At 41.7% G+C, this 27,417-nt stretch overlaps 1 protein-coding gene across 1 annotated transcript; it reads left to right on the forward strand.

Annotated features, from left to right (window-relative positions):
* Atp6v1b2 (ATPase H+ transporting V1 subunit B2) lies at positions 1–27,417 on the forward strand. The gene is made up of 14 exons (XM_003479342.5): positions 1–191; positions 7,335–7,390; positions 13,369–13,467; positions 13,836–13,929; positions 14,034–14,111; positions 14,630–14,769; positions 15,058–15,159; positions 15,480–15,577; positions 16,201–16,324; positions 20,727–20,877; positions 22,436–22,518; positions 23,108–23,212; positions 23,976–24,105; positions 26,056–27,417. The coding sequence occupies exons 1-14, from the start codon at positions 56–58 to the stop codon at positions 26,193–26,195; spliced, it is 1,536 nt and encodes a 511-aa protein (XP_003479390.1). The 5' UTR covers positions 1–55; the 3' UTR covers positions 26,196–27,417.

Raw genomic sequence — 27,417 nt, forward strand, 5'->3', positions numbered from 1 at the left:
TATATCTGCGCCTGCGCGGCGCTCCTGCGGGGCCAGTCGGGACGGAGGAGACAAGATGGCGCTGCGGGCGATGCGGGGGATGGTGAACGGGGCCGCACCCGAGCTGCCGGTGCCCACCAGTGGGCCAGTGGCGGGAGCTCGGGAGCAGGCACTGGCAGTCAGCAGGAACTACCTCTCCCAGCCTCGGCTCAGTGAGTATCAAGAAGCAAGACGTACCCCGTCTTTGCCTCTTAGTCTAACCTTTGGTCCCACTCACCTGTTTAGCCAGCGAGTAAGCAGTGGGGTTTATTTTTCCCTACTGTGTTCCCACCTCCCCCACCCCGCACCCAGAACTGTCTCAGGAATGTGCATGTTGCATTTCCGTGACACAGATGGGCGGAGGACAAGAGCTCCGACGGGGAACTTTCCTGCGGTCGGTGGGCTCCTGGTTGTGGCCCCATCTTCTCCAACTTCCCTGGGCTGGAGCAATCTCAGGCACTTGCCTGTCGTACAGGGTCACTTCCTGTCACTCGGACCTTAATCTTCTGACCTTGTTCGAATGCCTTGGAGTCCGGCTAACGCTGTTCGCTATTCCTATCCCCTCTGGCTGCTGAGGCCCCGGGAGTGGGGGTGGAGAGCCCCTGCCCAGCGCGGACCTTCGGTGACCTCGCTGACGCGGGCAGACCTCTCGTGGATGGAGGTCAGGCCGCTGCTGGAGGGAGATGGGGCTCGTTAGGCGGGGGGCTGCTTCACATGACACATAGTTATCAGAGAACCTTAGAGCTGAAAAGTACCCTGCAAGTCATCCAGTCCAACCCTCTCATTTTACAAGTGAGAAGCCCGGAAGGCTCTGGGAAGGCTAGGACTCACAGGCTTCAGATATCTAGTTATTGGCAGAACAGGAACTAAAAATCCTGATTTCTTAATTCTCCTCAGGCATTTTTTTTCCACCATTGCTTCATTTACTGACCAGTTAACCGGTCTGGGTTGCGAGCAAGGTTCTTTGGGAAAGGCAAGCAGCTTTGCCCATCTCATACCTACATAGGCTTGTTTAGGTGTTTAGAGTATGAAAGGACATAATAAGCTGCCTGTTTAAATAGACAGTTCAGTTCCAAAAGAAATGGTTCTTGCTTACTAAAGATTACAGTTGGGTGGCATCAAATCTTTTCACAGCTTCCTTAAGGACTGGAGATGAGCTCTGGAATAAATGTTTCTTTAAAACTTGCAAAGTGCCTCCTGTTTTCCCAGGTAGTGAGACAGCGCTTGCACTGGTTAATTGCCAGCCTGCCTGTTTGTGGGTGGCTTGTTGGTTAAAAAGAATCTCACATGAAAGGTTTTAGTGGGGCAGTCTAGAGCCTGACTAATCCCATCCTGATCTGTCAACTGGGTCATGTGACAGCACTGCAGTGTGAGGAAGAAAACACACTCAGTGGAGATTGCTGAGATGCACCTTTTACATCGGAAATTGGTAGACTTGGAGAATGCCTGGTCAGGAGGGGATTATTATGAGCTGGAGTAAATGTTTAGCAGATTGATAGATACCACGCTGTTATATAACCCTTGGCAGTACATTTATTCCTAAGAATTACAGATTCTCTTTTCTGACTTGCATGTTATGCTTTGCTTTGGACGGAAGAGATGCACACATTAGTGGTGCCACTAGAAAAAAGATTTTAAGAGTAGAATAGTTTTCGTATAATCACTCAGTGCCAGAGCAGGGAATATCAGGTGACTAATAACATTGTGTTAAAGAGTACCTAAGTCTGTAAGTCATTTAGGAAGATGACTGTGATTTCTCCACATTCTATGTGTACTTAGTCAGGTGGCTGAAGAACCTCTCAAGATGCAATTCCTGCTGATAAAACATAATGCTTAAAAGTGGAAATGTAGAGATCAGGGATCCTCTTTTTGTATCCCTAGCACCTTGCGCCCAGGCACCCCAGTTGGTGCCTGACGTAGAAGATGTCTTATAACTTTAAAAAATATAGCTTGCATTAAAACCCCTTGTACTAAGAGTTGAGTGGGTAGATTTTTTTTTTTTAATGGGGTCCTATGTAGTCAGAGCTGCCTTCAACTCACTGTGTAGCCTAGGCTGGTCTTGAATTCATGGCAGTCTTCCTGTGTCACCATACCAGTGCTGGGATTACAGACATGTGCCACCACACCATAAGTGGATATATTTTTAATGTAGATGGAATCAATAGGAAGTTAGGATACCTGATTGAATTATGCATTAGTCTAAAGTGCTTAAGAAATGTGATACATAGGTTAACAACTAACCACATTTAAATATCATCTTTTTCCTATTTTGTTACTTTTTTGATTCTGTTGAACAATATTTTTTTGTTTGTTTTGTTTTGTTCTGAGACAGGGTCTTGCTGTGCAGTTCAGGCTGGCCTTGAGCTTACTCTGTAGCCCTGGCTGGTCTCAAACTCACAAGGATCCTCCTGCCTCAGCCTCCTGACTGCTGATTTCAGGCATGTGCCGCCACACCTGGCTTTGTGTTTCACAGTTTTAAATGCTTCTGAGCTGGGCATGGTGGCACATCCCTGTTGTAATCCCTGCACTCAGGAAGCTGAGACAGGATAATCTGAGTTCAAGGCCAGCCTGAACTACATAGAGAGACCCTGTCTCAAAAACCCCAAAAAAATAAATACTTTTAAGTAAAGTACTTTTAAGTAACATCTTAATTTTTATAATTAAAGATTGATAATACCATGTAAATTTAAGTAATTACAGTTATTTAATGTGTGGCTTTGAGTGAAGTAATATTGGCAACTCCTCTGTACAAATTAGATGCTGTTTAAAAGCAGCTTCATGATTACACAGCTGTTGAAATGGAAAGTAAAGTGCCCAGCTTGAAGTTAGTAATCTTGAACACTAGTTGAATGTCTAAAATCACAGGGGGGAAAAAAAAAACTTGCTTTCTTTTTAAACCTTGACCACGGTTGGGAAATAACAGAACTTTGGAGTGCTAAATTGATGTTTCAAATTCAGTGATCTTTGCTATTCTCGAGACCTCTGATCAGTGGTGATGAACCTGTGGCACATGTGCCAGAAGCAGCTGTTTGTATCACTGAAAACTCTAAAAGGCTTGCCATCCCTGTTACAGGTCAGCTAGTCTTCAGGGTCTGACACCGTGAAGCAGAAGTCCTAAGAAAAGTCAGTGAGGCATCTTCTGTTGGCCCCCGCTCGGGCTTAGGTCTTTGCTCTTCTTGTGCAGCAGAAGATGACTGCTCTGAGTTTTTGTTTGTTCATAAGGCGGAGCTTCCAGACTGGGGCTCTTATTGTGCAATGGCTGTCGAATTTTTTCTCTGAGTGTGTCACAAGCACTGAGGGTGGTTAATAGCATTGAACAATCTCTTCTCCTGCAGAAGGCAGAGGGTGTGATGTGAAAAAATATGTGCTCCGTAAAACCTTTGTGGGTTTTGGGGGTTTTAAAAATGTTACTCCGTAAGCATCGATTGCCTGCTGTAGTTCAGAGCTGAAGATGGGACCTTTGGTTGTAAAATGTGTAGAGTATGTATTGTAGGTTTGTATTTACTATGTCATCAGCCTTCTAGTATCCTCACCATGCCTGCCTGTGTGCTTGTGATGCTTTCAAGTGAAGAATGATTTTGATAAGTAGTTTGGGATTGGGTTTCGGCATTTTAAGAGCAACTGCCTTCCATAGTGAAACTTCAAACTGTTACCTCTGATTGGACTGCAGGTGAGTGGGGCTGGATGAATACTGTGGAAGAATAAAAAGTATCGTTTGGTACCATTCTTTCCTGCTCACAGTTCTTTGCACAAAGTTTCATTACCATGGAAAGAGCTGTGATTTGTATTTGAAATGTCTCTTACTATGTATTTGTAGCCTAAGTGCTGGAACTGTATCATCCGCATCATTTTAAATTATGCTGGAGCTAACATCTATCAGCTTTGCTTACCTTGCAAATTTTGTGAAGCTGAACTCTGAAAATGCTCTAAAACCATGGTACAAATATAAACCTTGGTGCTATTTTTACTTCGCTTGGGTTCTGAAATTTATTTATATGTCAGTTTAATTTGTGCTGAGGATGTTTCTCTTCCGATTTGTACACAAGTGGTCTTTTCATGATTTTCAGTGACAGAAAACTGCTGCAGCGTCTCTCATCAGACACTCCATTCTCTGTAGACTGTCGGTGGCTGTGACTCCCCAGGAGAAAGATTGTTTTGCACTATTCACAAAAAATGTGGACACAAGGGCAATATGGGCTGGTTGATTAAATGTAAAAACTGAATCTATTTTTCATAGCTAAAATTACAGAGTCACGAAATTATTTTGAGTCTTTTTGCTACATAATTCTTGCAAGTAAGTGCCAAAATGTACCATATCACCAAAAAAATAAAAATTAAAAAAAAAGGACATCCGCTACTATGGCATTGCTAGTTCAGATTCAAATTTGCCTGCAGTATTAAAGAACAAGTGACTGGAGCCAGACTGCTGGTTCACATCCTCGGACAAGTAAATTTCTCTGAGAATAATCTTTGGAAACGTTAAATAATAGCTCATTCATTGGTATGTATCTTAGTTACTTTTCACTCCTTGCTGGAACAAAATACCTGATACCCAGGGTTAAAGGAGGAGCAGTTTATTTAGCTCACAGTTTTAGAGGTTTCAGAACAAATCAACTGTCTCAGGCATGGACACATGGCAGAGGGGCAGCTGTTCATGGAGGCAGAGAATACCAAAAGCAACAAGAGAGGACAGGAGAGCAAACCTCTTTCCTTCCCTTATAGTGTATGCCAGACTACCCACCCTAAGACAGGTGGAGCACTCATACCCTGAATTCCAGCACTGAACTGTGAATCAATCACAAACTCGAATTCAGCCACCTCCAAAAACCCTGCCGCCCCCCCCCCACGATGCCATGATGCTTTAGGGGCTTCCAGATACAAATCATAACCATATGTTATGGAGATTAAATGAGAATTCTAACAAGCACTTATGAGATATGTCTTGGTGGTACTGATGTCCATCAGTGAACTTGTGAGATTCACTTACTGACTTTAAAGACTATGTATGTATTCCTTGTTGCAGATTTTGAGAGGACTTGGTGAAGTAGAATCTTATCTTTGAGAAGTAATAGAGGTCAGCTCTACACATTGTTTCCAGGAAAAGCCATGACTAATGTTTTACTTGGTCATGCTTTTTGCTTGTGACTGGCAAAACTTTGTAGTGTGGAATTAGCTTGAATTTTAAACCTGCAGTTCTGAAGCACAGTTGTAAATTAGAATTTGAAAAAGAAGATACTGTCTTTTTGCAAAAATAGAGAATTTGAAGACTTTGGGGGCTTTTAATAATGCTGCATTTTATTCAAGACAGTTTCTTTTTTGTGTGGGGTGGTGGGGTCTCCCAGTGCAGTTCCAGCTGACTTTGAGCTCACTTTGTGGCCTAGGCTGGTCTGAAACTTGCAACTGTCCTCCTGCTTCAGCCTCCTGAATGCTGGGTTTACAGGCCTGCACCATCGTGCTGAGCAAGGCATCTTGTAAATTTGAAAACTATAGATTTCCTTCCCTACACCATACACATTAACTCAAGGTTTGAAAAACCCTGCATTTCTGTGTTTGTGAAAACTGAACTTCAAGAAAATATGTTTCACAGTGAGGCATGGTAGTGCACACCTGCAATCCAGCTATGCAGGAGACTGAGGCAGGAAGATTGTATGTTTGAAGCCAGCCTGGGAATAAGACATTGAGCTCAACCCCTTGAACCAGCAAAGAAAGAGGAGGATGAGGAGACCAGTGACAACAACAGAATGTTCTGAGTCTTATAAAATGAGAATCATGAACAAACATTTTAAATGTTGGAAGTATAGGGGGTTTTTTGTTTGTTTGTTTTTTTAAAGGAGCACAGTTGTGAGTTCGATCCTCGGTACCAAAAAAAAAAAAAAGTAGCTTATTTCAAAAATAATGGGGAGCAGTTTCTTAAAAGTGGAAGAACATGCAGTAAATGTAGTCTGTATTGCTAAGGAGAATATTGGTCCTTTTACACTCTCATCCATTCAGGTAGCTTGTTTTTTCACCTTGTGGTCTCCTTTTATCCAAAGTTTATAAACTGTCTTGGGGGCCTCTATTGAGTCCGTCAGGGTGACTGATGCATGCAGCACATGTAGGTGTCTGGATGTAAACGTGCCATCGGTGTGAAGGATGGGACTCCTTGCCTGCTGTGGCCTGGCATTTGCACCAGGGCCCTTACTCCCTCCTCAGGCCATGGGAATCGCACTTTTAAATTCCACAGCCCTTTGGGCAGACAGTCTGGTGATTAAATGGTTTCCTCATTCTTAGCAGTCTGTGTGTTTGTGCCAGCAAACTGTCCAAGCTCAATAGAAGACTTCAAAAATCAAGCAAGTGAAAAATTCCTAAATTCTTCATTGGTGAACAGCTTCATAGAAATTATTTCAGGCTTTGTAGTACATTTTCTTCAAATATTATTTTTTAAGGTGTTCTGGTTATGGAATTTTGTGAGTTCTGAATTTGTCTGTTAGAATTGCTCTTTCTTACTAGTTCTGTGTTTCTTAATGCCTAATCACTGTTGCTCTTGCCGGGAAGAATGAGTACCTCTTTCTAATATGGGGGATTTGGGTCATACCTTATAAAATAAACAAGCAGGATATGTCTGTGGCATACCATACAGTGGTTAACAGCAGTCTCTTTAACAACCCACCCACCTGTTTTTTTCTTTTTAAAGAACATTTTTCATATCTTAATTGACCCCTGGCTTTTTTCTTCCATTTCCTACAATCCTTCACAAGTTTTTATGACTTATTTAATCATGTTTTTACCTTGTAACCTACCTTTTCTCGTATTTTCATTGTAATTTTTGTCACTGTGCTAAAAAGCCATTAAGATCCCTTTCCCCTCCTCATCTTCTTAGCTGAATGCCATCTCTTCTATAAAGATTTTCCTTGCTCTGTATCCTGTTTGCTGTGCTCATAGAATCCTCTGTGTACCTCATCTCCCTCTCCATGAGAGCAGAACTTGTGAAGGGCAGCCTCTGTGCCTTGTTTTATTTTCTGATGAACAGTGGCTTACTTACAGTAAGATTCCTTTTTTTTTTTGTCTTTTTCTTTTTTTCTCAATACCAGGGATTGAACTTACGACTGCCTGCTTGCAAGGCAGGCACTTATGCCGCTGAGCTAAATCCCTAGCCCCTTACAGTAAGATTCAAAATGAAAAATTGTAAAGGCGTGTTTTACAAATTCATTGAAAATGTGCGTAGCTATCAGTGTTCCTTATTTTCAAAGGTGTAATAGAGGCTTTTTAGAAATAACATAAGCTCTTGGACTATTTGACTAAATGTGACTTTTCTGTGTGTGTGTGGTTTTTTTCAGCATATAAGACAGTGTCTGGAGTCAATGGTCCACTCGTGATCTTGGATCATGTGAAGGTAATCCCACCCTGTCACAGTCTATTTATTAGTTAAAAACCTGGTATTAAGGCCTCTCCACTATACTATAAACTTTTTGTAACAGTCTTTAAACTTTTGTTTAAAAGGTTGTGTGGCTTGAACGTCAGTGCTATCTATATAGGAGACAAAAGTTTGTGATCAAAAGTCAAAAGACAGGATTCTAGTACCTGATCTAGTATAGATTCTGCTGTGGCTTGGAGCTCTGTCTGCAAAATCAGAGAGGAAAAAAAATCTTGCTTAACAGCTTTACCAGGAAAACATGAGTAATCGCTACATGTGTATTTTATAACCTTCAATATGCTACATAGATAAATGGTATTTTATATCTCTTGTCCTAGACTGCCATGTGTTATTTTTAATAATATTTGTATTATCTTTTCTACTAAAGTTTAATCTGTTAAGTAAACATTGTTACTTTTCTTAGAGAACCTGGTATTGATATTCAAGCAATGAATATACAAGAACCAGTTGTCTCAGTAATGACTAAAACCCCAGGGCATAGAGTATATGTACTCAATTTGTTATAAGGTCGTGACACATTTTTTTAAACTATTATTTTAAAAAGAAAAAAAAATTTTTTTCAAAACAATAATTAGGGGGTAATAGTGGTATATATGTTGCGTATCATTATCTTCAAATCAGTTACTCAGTACAAGATACCTGCATTTAATTGGCTGAACAATACTTGTGCAAACCTTTCTCTTCAGTGAACTCTGAGAAATCAGTAGTATAACTGTCTTAACTGTCATATGTGTGTGTAGATTTATATATGTATACACACACACACATATATATATACAATTGTTTCAGCTTCTCACATTAGTACGACAATCTGATATTTATATGGGCATGCCTGATTTATTTCACTTATGAGTATTGTCTCTCAAGTTGCATCCATTTACCTATAAAGACAATCTGATATTTACATGGGCATGTCTGATTTATTTCACTTATGAGTATTGTCTCTCAAATTGCATCCATTTACCTATAAAGTCTCAGGTTTATCTTTTATGGTTGAGTAGTACTCCATTGTATAAAAATGCCATATCTTCATTATCTATTCATCATTTGGTGGGCATTTAGGCTATTTTTCAAGATCTAGCTGTTACAAAATGTACTGTTATAAACATGAGTGCACATACATCACTGTGATATCATATTTTTAATTCTTGTGGGAAGATACCCAGAAGGGAACTAGCTAGGTCAGATGGGACCTCCAATTCTAGTTTTTTGAGGAATCTCCACACAGATTTCCACAGTGATTGTGCCAGTCTACACCCCCACCAAAATCACTCTAGCATTTGTTATTGGTTGTTTTCTTGATAGTAACCATTCTTTCTGGGTGAGATGGAATCTCAGTATTATTTTAATTTGTATCTGTTGAATGACCAGTGATGTTGAGCATTTTTTCATACATTTATTTGCTGTTTGTATTTATTCATCTGAGAAATGTGTATTCATCTCAGCTGCCCATTTTGGGGTCTTTATATCTGGGAAGATGGAATTTTTGTTTTTGAGTTTTTCATATGTTCTCTATAGTAATCCTTTGTTTGAGTAACAGCTGGCAAACATTTTCTTCCACATTGTTGGTTGCCTTTTCACTCTGTTGGTGGTTTCTCTTGCTGTGTAAAAGTTTTTCAATAAGATGAGATCCCAGTTGTTGATTCTTTGTGATAGTTCCTGTGCAATCAGGATTTTGTTCATAAAGTCTTTGCCTACACCAATCGTGACACATTTTTTAACTTTTATATGTAAAAAATTACCAAAAAAATTAATTACAAACAATTGCTGTTATCTTAGAAAGCGAAGCATGGAATGTAATTTATAGACTCCCTGGCCAAGCTTCCTGCCTGAGCGGTACTGGCAGAGTATCCTCAGAGAGTATCATTCATGTGATGTGCTGTCTTGAATAGTGGCTTTACATTGGCTGTTACTGTGCTGCATCAGAGGGAAGCACACAGTGACTAGTTTGTTGGCAGAGGCTAACGGTGCTAGGTATATTTGGCATGTGACCACCCTGCCCCGCCCCACTGCCCAAAATCAAGTTGAAAGGGCAAAGTGCCCAGCAAGTTTGCCTCCTGCCCATGGTTTCATACTGCCTGCAGATCCATCAGAGCCTAGTGTGTCACATTCAGGTTGTGCACAGTTGGAACCTACGCTTTTTTTTTTTTTTTTAAGGAAAATAGTAGGAAGCTTAAAGTGTCTCTTCGTCCTTCATTTTTTGTCCCTGCCCCCCGCTCCCCGTATTCTTTGCTAAATAATTTTGGCTTTCTTTTGGATACGGGTCTCACTAAGTTGCCCTTGCTAGGCTTGAGTTCACCATCCTTCAGCTTCAGTCTCCCAAGTTGTCGGGATTACACACACAGCGGCTTAGCTCATGTTTTTTAAATACGGAATTTTTAATAATAGTAAGTCTTACTGAGAAACAGCTCACCAGATGCTTAGGTTTCAGATTTGTTAAGCTCAGAGCTCAGCCCAGAAAACAGAGGTGAACACAGTGGGCCTTCCTCACTGAAGCACGTAGAGTCATAGAGGAGATGAGGTATAATTACAGAAGGGTGTAGCAGTGCTATAGAGGTAAGTAGGATGCTGCGAGAGGCAGGAGCTGGAGAGACTTGGGAAACATCTGGGCTTTTTAATAGGGGAAGGAGTACATTGCATGAGATTGAATCCAGGGCTTCAAGTATGCTAGGCAAGCACTCTTACCACTGAGCTGCAAATACTGCAGCCCTTTTTATTTCTTGAGGTAGAAACACACTAAGTTGCCTAGGCTGGCCTTGAATTTGGTAATCCTGCCTCAGCCTCCCAAGTAGCTGAGATTATAGGCTTATAGCACCATAACTGGCTTAAAGAAGTAATTTTAAGAGAGTAAAACAGTTTTATTAAACACACTTTGTGGTATAGCTCTAGTGGGAAAAGGCTGGTGAATAAAATTGAGAGGTATAGTGCATGCCTGTAATCTTAGCACTCAGGAGGCTGAAGCAGGAGGACCTCCATGACATTAAGGCCAACTTGGGCTACATAGTGATTTCAAGGCCAGTCTGAACTACATATGAGATACTGTCTTACTGTCTCAGAAAACACTTACACACAACAACAGCAAGAAAAGTAAAACCACCACCACCTACAACAGATAGCATAGGAGGGAAACTGCAGAAACATTCTCATTTAAATCCATTAAAAAATCTTATTTCCTCTATCCTGCTTTCTCAGCATTTCACTTGTGATACCCAGTGTGTGGATTTTTTCTGAACAATAGTTCAGTTTTTCAGCATACACTCTACTGGATGCCCCTTGGTTTAACTCAGTTCTCATTAACTACAGATCCCTCAGGTTAAGGGTTTGTCCCTATCATTGCCTGTCACTTCAGGTCACTGGTCTGTACATTACCCACAGCTACTATCTGACATGGCTTTTGAGGGTTTTCTTCTCATTTTGCAGTTTCCTAGAGTAGCTTACCAAACCCAAGGAAACAGTTTATTTCTTGATTTTTGCAAAGAGGATCTAAAGGGTACAAATAGACATCCAGATGAAGGTTTATGTAGGGTGAGTCCTGAAGGGCCCTCTGCACAGGAGCTTCTGTACCCCTGGAACTGAGATGCGCCAGCCTCTCAGTACATGGACACATTCTTGTTACCACCTCCAAAGCTCTCTGAAGCCCTTTAATTAGGATTTTTATCGAGACTTCATTACATAGATATTATCGGTCAAATCCTGGCCAGTTGGTGACTAAGTCACACGGTTGTTCTCTCCTCTCCTCAGGACAGAGGATCAGGTGGCAGTTCCAACCCCTCTAATCAGGAGCTTATTCCCCTGGCAAACAGTGCCTTCATTCTCCCAGTATCCTTCAGGGCTTTCCAAATGTCATTGAGGTACCCAGGTGCAGTTAAAAAGGATTCGTTATGAATTATAAAAGATGCTCCTTTTACCTTTGTGATTCCTGTCACTTAGACAATCACAGGAACTGTGGACTAAGGACAGATTCACCTTTCATATATATCATAATGTCATATTCAGGAACAAAATGAGAATACCTGTTGTCACTATCACTGTTATCTTTGTTCTTGACATTTATTGGTGCTGCAGGGAAAAAACTAGAATAGAAGGGGATTAGGAATGGAACAAGTGTCATTCATTGTTGATGTGATTAAGTTTGCCATTGAATGGCTTGGGTTTGGCAAACAGAAACGGTGAGGAAGAGAGTTGCTAGGTGCAGAAGCAGTCTGCATAGTCAGTAGTAGTCTCTGTGCCTGAAGTGAGTATAGAAAAGGTCAAACTTTATTAAAAGATCATAAAAAACACCCAGAATTAGTGGAGAGTCCACTTACTTTGAATGATCACATTTATTTTGAGTGAATGAATGGATTCAAAATAGTCAAGGTATTGATTCTCCTCAAGTTGCACAATAGGAGATAATAAATCATGGAGATTCAGTGAAGAAATAAACACATCGGTGAGCAAAATTAAGATCCCTAAAATGAATACTCTTCATCTAAGGATTTTTCACTTGGTTAATTCAACATTGTGAGACTGTAGAAAATACTTATGCTGCTGGGCATGGTAACACATACCTGTAATCCCAGCACTTGGGAGGCTGAAGTAGGAGGATCCTTGTCACTTTGAGGGCAGCTTAGGCTATTTAGAGAGTTTAAGGCCTATCTGCACTAAAAAACAAAAACAAAAATCACTTGTGCTTGTCAGAATATTGTTGGAGAAATCCATTTCCCATATGAAAAACAAAAATGAGAAAAATAAAATTAGGTGCCAAAGATAAATGTACATGTATTAAGGCTCAAAATAAAGCATAAGTCTATTAAAAGACTTATGCTTGGTTATTTTTCTTTGGTTGCTGGGACAAAATACCTGACACCATATTATCAGCTGGCTCCAAGGCAGGGAGATGTGACAGAGGAGCAGCAGTTCATGGTGGTGGCAGATACCAGAAGCAACAAGAGCAGAAGGGAGGCGTGCACAGAGAAGACTCTGTCCCTTACACTGTAAGCAGCCACCTACTTTAGAGTGGTTGTAGCACTCACACCCATCATCTCAGCACTAGACCAGGAGTCACAAATTCTAGAAACCTGCCTGTATGACTGCATGAGGATTTAGGGGGATATCCAAACACAAACCATAACAACATTGAAGACTTTATGATTTCTGGTGGAAGATTTTTCTTAAGATGTAGAAATCATACAGAACAATAGCTCATAAAACAAAGAGACAATATTTGCAAAAGGATTAATATCCAGAGTCAGTAAAAGTACAGATGAGTAAGAAAATACAAGATTAGCAAAGATGAACAGGAAAGGTAATTGTATTAACAGAGAGATTAATACAGTGCCTTTGCAGTGTAATTCAGAATGGTGATCAGTTATGGTGAATGTTGATATTCTATTATGCTAAAGTCAGGTAAGAGAAGCAAGTTGCAAAATGACATTATTTAATCTTTAGTACAGTAAATGAACATATATTTTTAGAGACATGTATTTTCAAATATTAAAAAATTGGCTGATTGGGGAATAAATGTCTAGTTAAAAAGAACTAAATTTAGGGAAACATTTAATTTATTAAAGTAGTAATTATTATAACTTTTTACCTTCCTATTATCTAGTACACAGGTGGCTACATGCAGAGGCCAGAAATTAAACATTAGTTCTCAGTGGTAGAAACAGGGATATCTGGAATTTTCATACTATTCTGTAGTGTCAGGATTTCAGGGCATGCACACAGAGGAAAAACAATAAATGGAATTATCATGCATGTCTTTCTAAGCTATGAAGTACTTTGTGCTACATTCATAGTCTGTGTATTATTAGTGCGTATGACCGGGATTTCTCCTGGCATAAACCTGCATAGGAGGGTCACACATGTAACGTGCTGTGGTAGAGCTGCACACAGAGCAACTTGGGGAGCTTTTCAACTCTTGGTTACTGATCCTTTGTTTTCTTCCTGATTAGTTTCCCAGATATTCTGAGATTGTCCACTTGACATTACCAGATGGCACAAAGAGAAGTGGGCAGGTTCTGGAAGTCAGTGGTTCCAAAGCAGTGGTTCAGGTAAGCGTCAGCTTTCCACACCGGGCCTGTTGAACTGTGCCTAATTGAAAACACATAAAAGCACTACTTTTTGTTTTTTTCTAGGCATTACTGTAGCAGTTGATTAGTGGCTGTAGGGGGGAAATACTGTTTTAAATAAATAAAATGAAAGCACATCACAAGAGGAGAGAGAATTCACTGATTATGGAATGGAACCAAAACTGTAGTGGAGCCAGCGGTCCCTTTAACTTGTCCCTCATAGTTCCTACACTGATTATGGGAAGAGAGGTTTTCTTACATCACATGAAGGGCCAGACAGTAAAAGTTTTAAGCAAATGCTTATCTTGTTAATTGCTTTTAGACTTCTGGTTAATTTTCTCTTTTGATAGGTATTTGAGGGGACTTCTGGCATCGATGCCAAGAAAACGTCCTGTGAGTTTACTGGAGATATTCTCCGAACGCCAGTGTCTGAAGATATGCTCGGTAAGTGAGCGTTGTTATTAATTCCAAGCTGAGATCCTTTGCCCTTGAAATGTGTTTCCATGGACTTTAGGGTCTGTTGTGTTCACCTTGTCACTGTTTCACAGGTCGAGTATTTAATGGATCAGGAAAGCCCATTGACCGAGGCCCTGCTGTGCTGGCTGAAGACTTCCTTGACATCATGGGTAGGAGCACTGAATTAGATTTCTGCGCCTAGAAGGAAGTGGCCTCACTTGTACATTTACTAGAATGGTTTTTAGTGCGTTATTCTTAAGTATATAACCAGTGTTCTCTGTAGGTTATAAATTATGCAGTTATTTTGTTACTCAATTTTTGCATAGAAGTTATCTTAAAATTTTGGGTAATATCTTAAGATACTATAAAGTACTACTAGGGTAGATTAGAATGTTTAAAGTTAAACTGTGGCTCTGAAATTAGGATTTGTCTTTTATTTGCTGTAATTTTTATTTCATCTTAGGGACTTAAGTTCTGTTATATTGTGTTTTGTGAGTGTAAAGGGTCAAGGAGGAAATTTTTCAAGTTTCAAATTTAAAAATATAACTGATGTTTGTTTTTTAAGGGTAAAGAGAAATTCTTTATATAGTTTGAATCTTCAAATGCTTTTTCTTTTAACTTGGTTTGATGCCTACTTCATGAATAATGTGCAGACATAGTAAGGATTTCCCTTTTGGAAATGCATTAGGCCAGCCTATCAATCCTCAGTGTCGCATCTACCCAGAGGAAATGATTCAGACGGGCATTTCTGCCATCGATGGCATGAACAGCATTGCTCGGGGGCAGAAAATTCCAATCTTCTCTGCTGCAGGGTTACCACACAATGAGGTGAGAACTGAAGTCTGTTTGGTATGAACTCTAAATGCATCATTGTTAACTGGAAAGGAAATAAATATTCTTTGTGTGATCCAGTTACATTGAGTCTTTATCCCTATCTGTGTTCTTGCTTACATTTCTGTATCTTAGCAAAAATACAACATATGTAGTTTTCTTTATTATGTCCTCTGGTACATCTTGTTTCATTAAATATTACAGTTTTAAAGGTTTAAGATAAAAGTTAATTTGTTCTAGAAATGTTATTTCAGATATTGACTCAGTTCTTTTACTCCTCTTCAGATTGCAGCTCAAATCTGTCGCCAGGCTGGTTTGGTAAAGAAATGCAAAGATGTAGTGGATTACAGTGAGGAGAATTTTGCAATTGTATTTGCTGCTATGGGTGTAAGTATAGAGTTCTTCTGATTTAGTATGACACGTAAACTTAAGGGCTTGTTTTATTACTGCAGCATAGTAAGCTACACATACATTACTAATTGACTTCATCTCTAAGATCTAAAGGAAAAATGCAGCTTTGCCAACTAAGGATTAACAGTTAGCATTTTCTTCCCGCTTGATAATACTCATTGTGTCAAAGCAAGCTCTTTACTCTTAGTCTGGCTTTTGGGAAAAGTTTTGGAGTACTAGAAATTTTTTTAAAAAAGGAATAATTTAGACTCAGTTTCACCTTTGTCCCCCGCACTGATGAAGTCATTGCTATTTAGGTGAACATGGAAACTGCCCGGTTCTTCAAATCTGACTTTGAGGAAAATGGCTCAATGGACAATGTCTGCCTCTTTTTGAACTTGGCTAATGACCCAACGTAAGTAAAGAGAACTGTTTCTTTCTGTTCATTAAGGCCAAGGGTCAGAAGCTTTACCTGAGACTAGGGAGAAACCAATGTGTAATATGATAATGAAAGCCTGTGGGCTTAAGCACGATGTAAGCCTATATTTATATTTAAATTTCAGCCCTGTTTCTTGAGAATTGTTTGGCCTTGGGCAGATTAGACACTGAAGCTCATAAAATGTATTAAATAATACTTGTCTCACAAGTTACTTTGACCAGTAAATGAGATCTCATGAACACATATATATTGTGTATGATTATATATTTCCATATAACTAATATTCAGTGAATGACTTTCTCCTTATCTGAGCAGTCTGGCTTTCATTTCTTTATTCCCTTTTTTCCTTACCACCATCTCTCAGTTTTGAAAAATTGTGTACCTCTGAGAAATCACAGGGTATTTATAAAATAATAAACTTTATAGCAGTAAGTAGTTCTTACATAAATACTTGGAACCAACTGCCTTATTTGAGAATTTTTGGATTAATGGTTGCTCTACTCTCAGTGTATTAAAAATATTAAAAAGAAATCTACTATTATTTCCAGAACTGATTTTTACTTTTGGCTTGAATGACCTAAGACTTCATCTCCTTTCAGTATTGAGAGAATTATCACCCCTCGCCTGGCTCTGACCACAGCTGAGTTCCTGGCATACCAGTGTGAGAAGCATGTGCTGGTGATCCTGACAGACATGAGTTCTTACGCTGAAGCACTTCGAGAGGTAACTTTGGCTTTCTGGGCTTTTTTTTTTCCTCAGTTAAACACAGTGGATTAATTTTCAGGGTTATTTAGACCCTAAGATTCCATTTTTTCTTTCATCACATTTTAAAGTTTATTGTTCATTTATTAGTAGGATACCTTAATCAAAAAGAAAATGCCACTTGTTTTGTGTCACCTTGGTGGAAATGTCAGAGGATGAGATTAAAATTACTAGGCTGCTTATTAGACTGTCGCCATCATCTAAAAACAAACTGGAAAAGAGAATAAATTGTAAGTTCTTCATTGAGTTACTGTCCTGGGAGGTTCTTTCTTTTGTTCTTTTTCGTTGTTTTTCATTGTTTCTTGAGACAAGGTCTCCCAGTGTGTTCAGCATGGCCGTGAGTGCACCATGTGGCCCTGGCTGAACTCCAAGTCACTGTGATGCCTGTGCCTCGGCTTCCTGAGTGCTGGGATTACAAGCATGCGATACCATCCCTGGCTCTCCTGGGCGTTTTAGTTTTGTCCCTTTTAGAATTCTGTTTCTAATGGTGGTAGAATTTAAATAGCCTGGCAGCATCTCTTAGGAATACCTTCCTTCATAAGACTTAACTGCTTATTGCAGAACACAAAAGATTCTTCATACCACCCAGAAGTTTTGGGATGTTTGTTCTAATCACGTTACTAAAAATTTGTTGTAAATTTTTCTTTTGGCTTTTTGAGACAGGGTCTCACTATGTGGTCAAGCTAGCCTTGGACTCACTTTGTAGCCCAGGCTGGTCTCGAACTTGCAACAATCCTTCCGCCTTAGCCTCCCCAGTGCAGGGATTACAAGCAAGTTCGACCATGCCTGACCTATATTTTTCTTTTAAGCATGGAAAAGGGAAAAAGCCTTCCAAAGAAGCACATTGTATAAATACCTAGCTGCTTCAAATCTCATAGCATGACTTTACCTCCTTCTTTTATAGTGTTGTAGGCCAGCTAATGATGGACTGCTGGTCTCTGAGCCATAATAGACCAGCACTTGTATAAAATATTACAAAAATGAGCTACTAGAAAAGGGAAAATTTTTAGAAAAATATACCATTTTCAAACCCTGATTTTTGTTCTTACTATTAGATTCAGAAAAATGTATTCTGCTCAGTTGCAATGAAAGTGTCTGTAATGGTTGATTTATTGTGTGACCTTGAGAAGTCTAGAAGTTTAATTAAGTGACTCAGCAGGGGACCAGGGTCTGCATTTTGTAAGCATCCTTATCTTGTGCAAGAGGAAGGTATGGAGAAGGTGTGAGTACTACACCTGCCCTAGGGGGTGGTGACCTGCTTGCAGTGTGTAGGACAAGAAAAAAGACTTACTCTCCTCACTTTCCTTTTGTGCTCCTGTGGCTTTTTCTTCCTTTTTTTTTTTTTTTTTTTTTTTTTGTCTTTTTTGAGATGGGGTCTCGATTTGCAGTTCAAGCTGGCCTTGAGCTCACTTTGTAGCCCAGGCTGGTCTCAAACTCGCAATGATCCTCCCACCTCAGCCCTTCCAGTGCTAGGATTACAGGAGTGAGCCACCAAGCCTAGCTATCCTGTTGCTTTTTCTGACATCCACTACCTTAAACTGTTGCCCCTGTGCTGTGACACCCTGCTTTGGAGCCAGCTGATGGCTAAAACATCAATAAACTGTAAGCTAAATAAATCTTTCCTTCCTTAATTTTGAGTGTCACATATTTTGTCTCACCAACAAGAGAAAAATAACCAAGGCAAAATTTGGTACCAGGAGTAGAGTCCTTGCTGTGACTATACCCAAGCATGTGGTTCAGGAGCCTTTGGGAATGGCTTGTGGGAAGGATTTGAAAAGATTTGGAGATACCACCTGAAAGAGTAGCGCTGAGACACCTTGGGCTGTCCGTACAGGAGATTCTGGTCAGAGTTCAGGAGACCAGAAGGCTGATAGAAATCCTGCTGGTAAAGACCAGGCTTGCAAGGTTTCTGCTGGAAAGAAGGACTGCACTGGTTTTTGAACTCCTGATGATGTGTGTTATGATGACTTGGCAGAAAGTTTGTCTGCATATCCGGAGACTGCCTGAGACTAAGGGCAGTGGACTGATTAACCTAACAGAAGAAATTTCAAGGCAGTTAAAATGTTGACACTGTGGCATGGTGATTTTGGGGGCTTTTAATAAGATTTATATTGAGAATCAAGAACAAAGAGTCCAGCAGGATGATTTTTTTGTTTTTTTTTTTTTGTCTTTTTCCTTTTTATCGGTACCGGGGATTGAACTCACGACTGCCTGCTTGCAAGGCAGGCGCTTACACCGCTGAGCTAAATCCCCAGCCCCTCAGCAGGATGATTTAAAATGTGAGTTTGTCGATCCCTGATACCAATAAAAAAGAAAAAGACAAAAAAAAAAGTGAGTTTGGCAAGAAAGGAAATTCCAGTAAAGCCGAACACTACCAAGATAGAACTGAGGATGGCTGAAAAGGAACAGAAGAATCTAAAAGATAGCCTGTGAACATTGCAAGAAGTGGCAAGTCTACCCTTTGCAGTCTAAACATGGAAAAGTGAAAGAATGCTTTGAGGAGAAAGCTGCAGAGTGTCATGTTCCAGAACAGCAACAGCATAAAAGATTCATTCCTTAAAATTGGATTCAGAGTGCCCAGCAATCCAAGAACTCAACCCCTGCAGCCAAGGGAGAGGAAAGCCAAGCTACTGCTCCAGCTGGCAGCAAACTTTGACATCACCCATGTGGTGCTGGTTTTAGGTGTACACAGAATACAACAGTATGGCGTTAAGAAGACTTCTACCCTGATTGTAGAAGGCCTGGGAGGCCAGGCAGTGTGCCCAAGAGGGCAGCATGTAAAGCTGTGAGTATAAAGCCAAATGTGTAGTGGAGACCCCAGAAGTTTGAAAGATCCAAAACCAGGGGCCATCTAAGGAAACCTGCAAGGAGGGAGCAAAACTAGCCCAAGAGTGAAGCCTTGGGAGCTACAATCACAAAAGTGCCAGAGGGGTGGAGTCTTTCCAGCCCTTTGGTGCCCACAGTTTGCCTCAAGTGTGCACATGGAATTTAATGTTTGCCATATGGATTTTGGACTTTTTTCGGTCCCAATCCTTTGTATTTCCCTATTTGTAACTTTTGGAATAAAAATATCTCTATTTTTCCGTGTTTTAACTTTTCATTTGTACAGTGGCTCACAACTGAGAGTTTGCCTTAAATCTCCTCTGAGACTTGGAACTTGGACTTTTCAGCAAGACTGAAACTATAGGACTTTGGCAACTCTTAGAGATGGACTAAATCTTTAGCATAAAGGGATATGCATCAGTCTTTGGGGGCCCAGGGGCAAAATGTTGATTCTACTATAATGACAGACTTAACACTGGTTCTTAAAGGTTGTTAAGGCTGTATTTCAATGTTCAGGTTGCAAAGTGATAAGAATAAGCATGTCTTGTCTCATTACACACTTGTAACTACTGGTCTGTTGACCACACTGCCTTCTTGGTGATGCTTTAGGTCCGCAATGGTGACCTTTTAGAGACGAGTCCCCAAACTGCAACCCACTTATACAAAATGCCAACCCTGCAACTAAACCTGAATACTGACCTTTTAGTTTGGAAAAGCCAGCTATACATACAGTAAGATCTTTTGTCTTACAAGAAAAACAAATATGACTGGTGTCATAGATTTGCCGCTGCTGCTTTAGATTTCTGGCAATCGCAGGCGAGCATGTGTGCCTGAACTCCAGGACAAGTGTCTCTCAGGACAACCGTTTATTACCGCTCATACTGTGTGCTGTTGAGTAGTGTCCTGGTGCTATGATATGAGAAACTAATAAATATGTGACCCCAATTGCAGCTGTAAATTGGGGATGACAATCTTTCTTGTAGGGTGCTTAGAGGATTACATGAAATATTAACTACAAAAGGAAACAGCTATTTCAGGTGCATATTTTCTGTCTGTTGATGTTTTGGCATTGCTTCATACAAATACAGCTAGTTTCACGCTTGAAATAAGTCTTACAAACAGAATATTGTCACAGTTTTAGAATTAATTTCTCTTCATTTATAAAATTGCAATGAGGTTTTTTTCTAGCAGACCATTTGAAGATTTATGTTATGGCAGAAAGAAAAATGTTGGTTTTCACTTGTTAGATTTCTGCCACGGAGAAATTTGAATTTATATTTTTTGTGGATTTTTCTAAACCATCACTTTGAGATCCTATCTAGTGCCAGGGATATAGCTCAGTGGCAGACACCTGCCTGGCAAGCACAAGGTGATGAGTTCAATTCCAAATTACCCCCCCCCCCAAAAAGAAATAAAGAAAAAGTATCTAAAATGAAAGGATGGGATTTTAAACTTTGTAGCTGGCGTGTTCAGAAAAATGTGTTCTAACTAAGTTCACATCGTCTTTCTGGTATGTGATGTTCTTCGTTACTCACCGTAGGTCTCAGCAGCCAGGGAAGAGGTCCCCGGTCGACGAGGTTTCCCTGGCTACATGTACACGGATTTGGCCACGATATATGAACGTGCAGGCCGAGTGGAGGGCCGCAACGGCTCCATTACTCAGATCCCCATTCTCACCATGCCCAATGATGGTAAGGTCTTGTTCTTTAGATGATAACAGAGCTCAGTATTGTAAGGACTTTGGTTGTAAAACAGGGTCACCACCTACCTTTTTGAGTTTAAATTCCTTTGAAAGCTTAATTTCTCAGATCTTGCTTTAACTAGTTAATTGTACCTATATAAATGTTTTCATTTGAAAGTTGTTCCTTTTGTGGACAAAAACCAATTTTCCTTGTCATTTAAATTTTAAATGTTTACTTACTAGGTATTAATGAGTAGCTGCTTTTTGCAGGGCATTGTTTTAGATGTAAGGAATGTCAGGCTCTGTGTTCTCCGTTGAATATGGAGACAGTGTTGTTCATGCCCAGTGGTGTAAGATAGCTTACACAAAGTGCCAGGTGAAGAGCATATACAGTACAGGCCATGAGACTTCAGAGACAACCTTCAGCCAGGGGCAGGGAGAAGTCTCTTCCTGTCACTCACCCTGTCTGGCCTGTCTGAGAGTGTGCTCAGCACGGCCTGGGGCATGGCTGTTCAGAAGTCCTCTCCTAAATCTCTTTCTAGGGTGTCGCCCTGCTGTCCTTAATTCAGTTTTTAAAAATCTATTCTATAAGATACTTTCAAAACCAGTAATGTCTGACAGTTCATGGGGCGTTGCTCTGAGAGCTGTTCACTCGTTTGATCCTCGCGGCACTTTGAGCAGGTGCTGGGGTCTTGCACCGTGAAGTATCCTGTCCAGGTCAGGAAGTGATGGATTCACAGCCTAGGCAGCCTGAACTTGTATATACTAACCATTGCGCTGCTAGGCCTCTGACCTGAGAGTGTCGGCTTTCAAAGGAGCAGCTCCAGAACTGCTGTGTGTAATCTAACAGTCACGGAAATGTGTTGCTTTGTGTGACCTTTCGATGGATGCCTGATGAGTGTTGTCTTACTTACCTGGCCTCCCCCTATCCTGCATGATGAACTGTCTCATGTCCGTTGGAGACAGTTGTGGCCTCCAAGGGTTCTGTCAGTAAATACAAAGTGGACAGATTTCTGTAAGACAGCTTTGTGTGAGGGCTGGGGATTTAGCTCAGCAGCATATGCGCCTGCCTTGCAAGCAGACAGTCGTGAGTTCAATCCCCGGTACCTATAAAAAGGAAAAAGACACACAAAAAAAAAGAGAGAGAGAGAGAGAGCTTTGTGTTTAAAGTGGAATTTTATTTAATATTTTCATGAGAAATCGTCTGAGTAGGAGAGAGTGCTTACGAGTGTGGCCTGATGCCCTTGTGGTGCTAACACATCTGAACTGCTATAACTAAACAGCTTAAATGGGCTCATTCAGTATTTACCAGGCACTTTTAGCTGCGTAAATTCAAGTTAATTAAAATTAAAAAGAATTTGGAATTAATCTCTTCAGTTTAATTGGCCATATTTCAAGGGTTCGGTGGCCAATGTTGTCTAATGAGGGGCACATTACACAGCCCAGAGACAGATCTCTCTTCACAAAAGTGTCTAGTGAAGAGTGCTTTCCGGGCAGTGCTGATCAGCTGTGCATGGGCGTGATAACAAGAGGGCCATGTCCTTAATATGGTGTGTCCTCCTCGGCAGACATCACCCATCCCATCCCTGACCTGACTGGGTACATCACGGAGGGCCAGATCTACGTGGACAGACAGCTGCACAACAGACAGGTATCGGACACTAGGATGCCGCTCTGAGGCTGACCACTTAGCAGACCCTACAAAGGGAGTTAGCTGGTCAGAAAACATATTTTAGGGTGTTCTGTTCCATAGTGAATGGGATACGCCAGTCATACTATTATTAGAGGAGCAGAATTTTGATGATTCTGTAATAAAAACTGACATCAAAAATCAACATTTAGGGGGAATGATTACTCTTTTTGTTTCATGTATGATTTTTTTTGAGTCAGTTTAAAAGACTGTTCAGAATTGATACCAGCCAGATGCTGAAAATTTATAGCTTTTCCAGATGGTCTTGTAGGATTACAGATTTTGGTTCTTTGGGTTTGATTCTCAAGGAACATTGCTGGGCATGGTGGCACACTTCTATTATCCAAACAGTTGTGAAGCAAAAAAGAAATGCTATGCTGTAAAGTGTTTCTTACCACCATTTGATCCCAGAAGATATTAGAACCATCCAGGAAATAAATGCATTAGATTTATGTACTTTAAAGGGTAATAGTGACTTCCCAGTTTTTCTTTGTCCAGTAGGGCTTGTCCTTGGTACTTACAATTACTTTTCCCTTCTGTTCCACCCCAGATCTACCCACCTATTAACGTACTGCCCTCGCTGTCACGGTTAATGAAGTCCGCTATTGGAGAAGGCATGACGAGGAAGGACCACGCGGATGTGTCCAACCAGCTGGTATGTGAGCCCTCCCGAGCTGCACAGAGGGAGGCTTGCTGTGCTCAAGCCGCCTTGTCCCTCTCCTACCGTGCTTTCACTCTTCATCCCATTCGAGTAGAATTGTAACCTAGGCTTTGTTTAAACCAAAGCAGACTTTTTCTCCTAAGAAGAGATGCTTATAGTCAGCATTAACACTACCAAGCTTGGAAACCATGGCCAGTTCTCTAAGACTAGTTTTTAATTTAAAAAAAAAAAAAAAAGCAAACCATAAGTTTGTTTTAATTCTTAGTAGTAACATTCTCAAAAGCATACTCTTGTTTCTTGTTTAACATATTAGGAAGTCACTAGAAAACTGAAGGATATATTTTTACATATTCTACAAAGTCTTTGGTTTCTGTATTCATGAGATTATACACCCAACACAAAGAAAATACACTTTTGTCCGTAAAAGTATGTCCATAGAAATGGTAAACTGCTGCACAAGTGTTTTTGGAGTGGAACTTTGAGGTGGATTTCTGCTTGGCTTATGAGTTTTCTTTTTCAATGCTATAAATATGAGCTGATTGACAGGTGAAGGAAGAATGTTTTTGTAGTGTGGCTGCTGTCTGCCTTGTGTGGCCCGAGGCCTTCTCACCCAGGGAGAGTACTTTGTAGCGAAACCCTTTAGTCTTCCTGTGGGAGCTTTGTGGGCGCAGTGCTGGCACACTGCTGAGGTTGCCTCAGAAGTAGCACGGGTGCGGCTGTGCCCAAATACCTGTTTTCACGTCTTTCCTCTCCTCAGTACGCGTGCTATGCTATTGGAAAGGATGTCCAAGCCATGAAAGCTGTGGTGGGAGAGGAAGCCCTCACCTCCGACGATCTCCTGTACTTGGAGTTTCTGCAGAAGTTTGAGAGGAACTTCATTAGTCAGGGTAAGAAGACCATCTCCCAAGACCTTCCCTTCTGAGGGGCGTACATTGGTCTCCCTACAGTTTGCTCTCTGAGTAGAGAAGCTCTTCTTGCCGCCTGCCTTGTCTTTAACTTAACCTTGGGGCCTCTTCCGCTCTGTCTTCTAAACATCTTGAGAGGATCTTAACTATAGTTCCAGCCCCTATTTAATACAGAGTCTCACTGGTTGCCTGGGGTGGGTTGGAGCTTCCAGTCCTCCTGCCTCAGCCTCCCAGAATTCTTGCTTGCAGTGCCTGCCCTCGCTGCCCTCCTGCTGTCGCATGCTTCATTGTGCTTTGAAGGCCAGCTCCCCTCCCGCTGTGTACTGCCCGGCCCACCCGCCCCCGTGACCAGCTCTCCTGAGAACTTTTCTGTAACAATGTCCCTTGGTTTGGGGGACTTGTTGATTCCTCAGCTTTCATCTCCTTTTCTTATTTCTTCTCTTCCTGCTCCTTAATTGCTAATATTCCAAGAAGCTCAGTCACCTTTTACTGGTGTTATTCCCCCCTTAACACTGACTTCATTCTGCTGTGGACTCTAGATGCCACGCACGTTGTCCTTACCCTCTTCTGAGCTCCCACGTCTCCACCTGCCTTACAGATGCTGCTGTGACTGTGCCACTGGCCCCTGGGGTGCAGGAGGGCCAGAACCAAATTGTTCTTTCCAGCTGACCTGCAGTGGGCCTTGTCTACATTTGGCAGGATCTTGTCCTGGTTAACCTGGCTCAGTAACTGTGCATCATTCCTAACCTTCTCAGTTACTCTCCAGTGGTGACATATTTGCTACTGTGTGCTGTCCTTTAAAATACACTGCCCTTCTGTGTTTCCACGCCTACTCCAGTGTGTTAGTCTAGAGTTTCTCCGACTCTGAGGAGCTATGGGGCCCCTTAGGAAGCGTGCCGCAGTGCAGGTTCTGGCTGGGGTCTGTGTGTTGGGGTGCAGTGCCTGGGAGGTGGCGGAGCCATTGCCCTGGGAGTGTACCGAATCCTCGGGCCCCACCACTGCTGGCCAGGAGTGCCGGCTTCTCTAGCATCTTCCATGACGCAAGGGTCGCTTCAGTCATTTATCAGTAGTCCCTCTACTAAAAGGCCTACAGCGGGTTCCCATGCATTATGCATGTGAGTTTCCAGGCTTCTGCTTGCCCGTTCATGACTCAGTGATAATTAAAACAAGTATATTAGGGGCTGGGGATTTAGCTCAGCGGCATAAGTGCCTGCCTTGGAAGCACAGTCATGAGTTCGATCCCCGGTACCAATTTAAGAAAAAAAAAAAAGTATATTACTTTGAAATTATGCCTCAAGAGGCACACTTGACTCCTCATGTGCTTTTCTAATACCTTATTCATGTTAAAATCTCCAAAATATACATGATTACTGGGATTCTTTAACCTCAGCGCCTTAAGTACACACATGGAGTAAAGTTCTCCAGGAAAGGAACCCAGAATTACAGCCACTCTTGATTCCTGGGTTGACGACTGAGTGAGTGAAACTTGAGTGATGAGGGTGATTGTGCTGTTGAGAGTAACGACTTTGAAAACCGCCAGCCTCACCCACGCTCATCTGTGTGACTGGCTTTGGAGGCTTTCTGAGCATCTCTCCAGGTCTCGCTCAGATCAGCCCAGTGTTCTGGGTTGCTTTCCTCACACAGAGTCTGTGTCCAAGGAAGCAGCCCAGTGGTAAACAGCAGGGGCTCAGGCGGGCCCCCTCTCCCAGGCACAGACACACACTGGGCCGCCCTTGGCCGTGGCCCCTGGCTTCTCCCTTCGTGTTTCTTTTGTACCTTCTGTTCCACGTGCAGTCTCATCTAGTCTTGAGAATCTAACCGGATTCCTTTCTTATGCCCACAGTGCTTTCTGATTGTAACAGGATAAATAACTGACTTACCATTGATAAGCTGGCAGCACCTTGTGATTAATTCATTGCACTTTTTTTTAAGGTCCTTACGAAAATCGCAGTGTCTATGAGACTTTGGACATTGGGTGGCAGCTGCTCCGAATCTTTCCCAAAGAGATGCTGAAGAGAATCCCTCAGAGCACCCTGAGTGAATTTTATCCTCGAGACTCCACAAAGCATTAGTTGCTGCTCTTCCGTGGCGTGACCCTCTTGTGAAACGTGGGTTGTTTTCTTGATTCCTTTTGCACTCCTCATCCCTACCTCTGTGTGGGAGTTTACTGTGTTACCCCGTAATTAAAAACAAAGAGTAGGTAACATATGTGCCAGTGTTGCAATGTCCATACTGCTAACAGACTTCAAAATATCCTTACTCTGAGAGCCCGATCTTCAGTGCTTTGTTTAAAGTAGCTGCGGGTGGAGGTGACGTTTCCTTACAGATGTATGTATTTGTACATAATGGTGTAGTCAGTTGCCTAATAATGTCTTAACTGTTTGGGTTCTCCCAGACCTTACCTCTCAGCCCGCTGGAGGGTGTCGCTCTGAAGCTAAAATGCTTTAGGAACTTAGGGGCACGTCTGAAAGGAGCCTCCCTTCACCAGAGCCAGGAGGCGCCTCGTGAGTCCTCTCCGGGTGCTGTGTGCCTGTGGGTCTCTCTGCGCCAGGCAGATGACTTTTTCCTGTCCACTGCTCTTTCCAGTACAGTAAACAGTTAGCAGGAAGGGTGTCCTTTCCTCCTCCTCTGGGAGCTGGGATTGCGGTGTCCAGTTGTTCTCCCGGGGAGCCACCCAGACCCCTGCAGCTCTCACTGCTGCCATTCATGCCGTGGCGGTGGAATGCACAGTGACCCTCAGCGGGTTTCATGCAGAGGAGTAAGAGTCTCTGACAGAGTTACTGCTTGGAAAGAGTCGGGGTACGATACAAGAAGCAAGCAAGCTGGTGACACTCTGCATGCTGACCGCTGACACTGCTCTAAGTTTCCAAAGTGTTTACCAGATGCTGAGGACAGCCAGCAGGAGAGGGCTCGAGTCTGTGGATATTTTCAACTCTGTCAGAGAGCACCCTTTGGAAAGTCCTCGGTCAGTTCTGCTTGCTGACCCAGCTCTGCCTTTTCAGAGCAGTCTTGTGGCACAAGTGATAGCGTTTCAGCGTTTCGCCCCTGCCTGGCGTGAACCTGAGCTGTCTCCACAGTTCTGCCTAGTCACCGTCCTGCCGCCTTGTGTTTTGTGTGACTCAGGTGCAGTGGCAGCTTCCCTACTCTGTGCATTCCATCTCTCCAGTTGTGTAAAGTTCTTCACTTTTTTCTCTGAGGGGTTGGGGCGGGGCTGTCAGCATGATTATATTTTAATGTAGAAAATGTGACCTCTGGATATAAAATGAAAATAAATATTAAATTAAATGTAAGTTA

The sequence above is a fragment of the Cavia porcellus genome, unplaced genomic scaffold (assembly GCF_034190915.1).
Source record: "Cavia porcellus strain 051 isolate PalLab524CR breed Dunkin Hartley unplaced genomic scaffold, mCavPor4.1 scaffold_24, whole genome shotgun sequence".
NCBI classification, from domain to species: Eukaryota; Metazoa; Chordata; class Mammalia; order Rodentia; family Caviidae; genus Cavia; species Cavia porcellus.

What these genes read in the sequence shown, in the direction of transcription:
- Atp6v1b2 (XM_003479342.5), top strand. Translation starts at nt 56, where the DNA reads ATGGCGCTGCGGGCGATGCGGGGGATGGTGAACGGGGCCGCACCCGAG. An exon ending in TTGTATTTGCTGCTATGGGT is followed by an intron (nt 15,160 to 15,479) that starts GTAAGTATAGAG and finishes ATTGCTATTTAG; the next exon opens with GTGAACATGGAAACTGCCCG. An exon ending in AACTTGGCTAATGACCCAAC is followed by an intron (nt 15,578 to 16,200) that starts GTAAGTAAAGAG and finishes ATCTCCTTTCAG; the next exon opens with TATTGAGAGAATTATCACCC.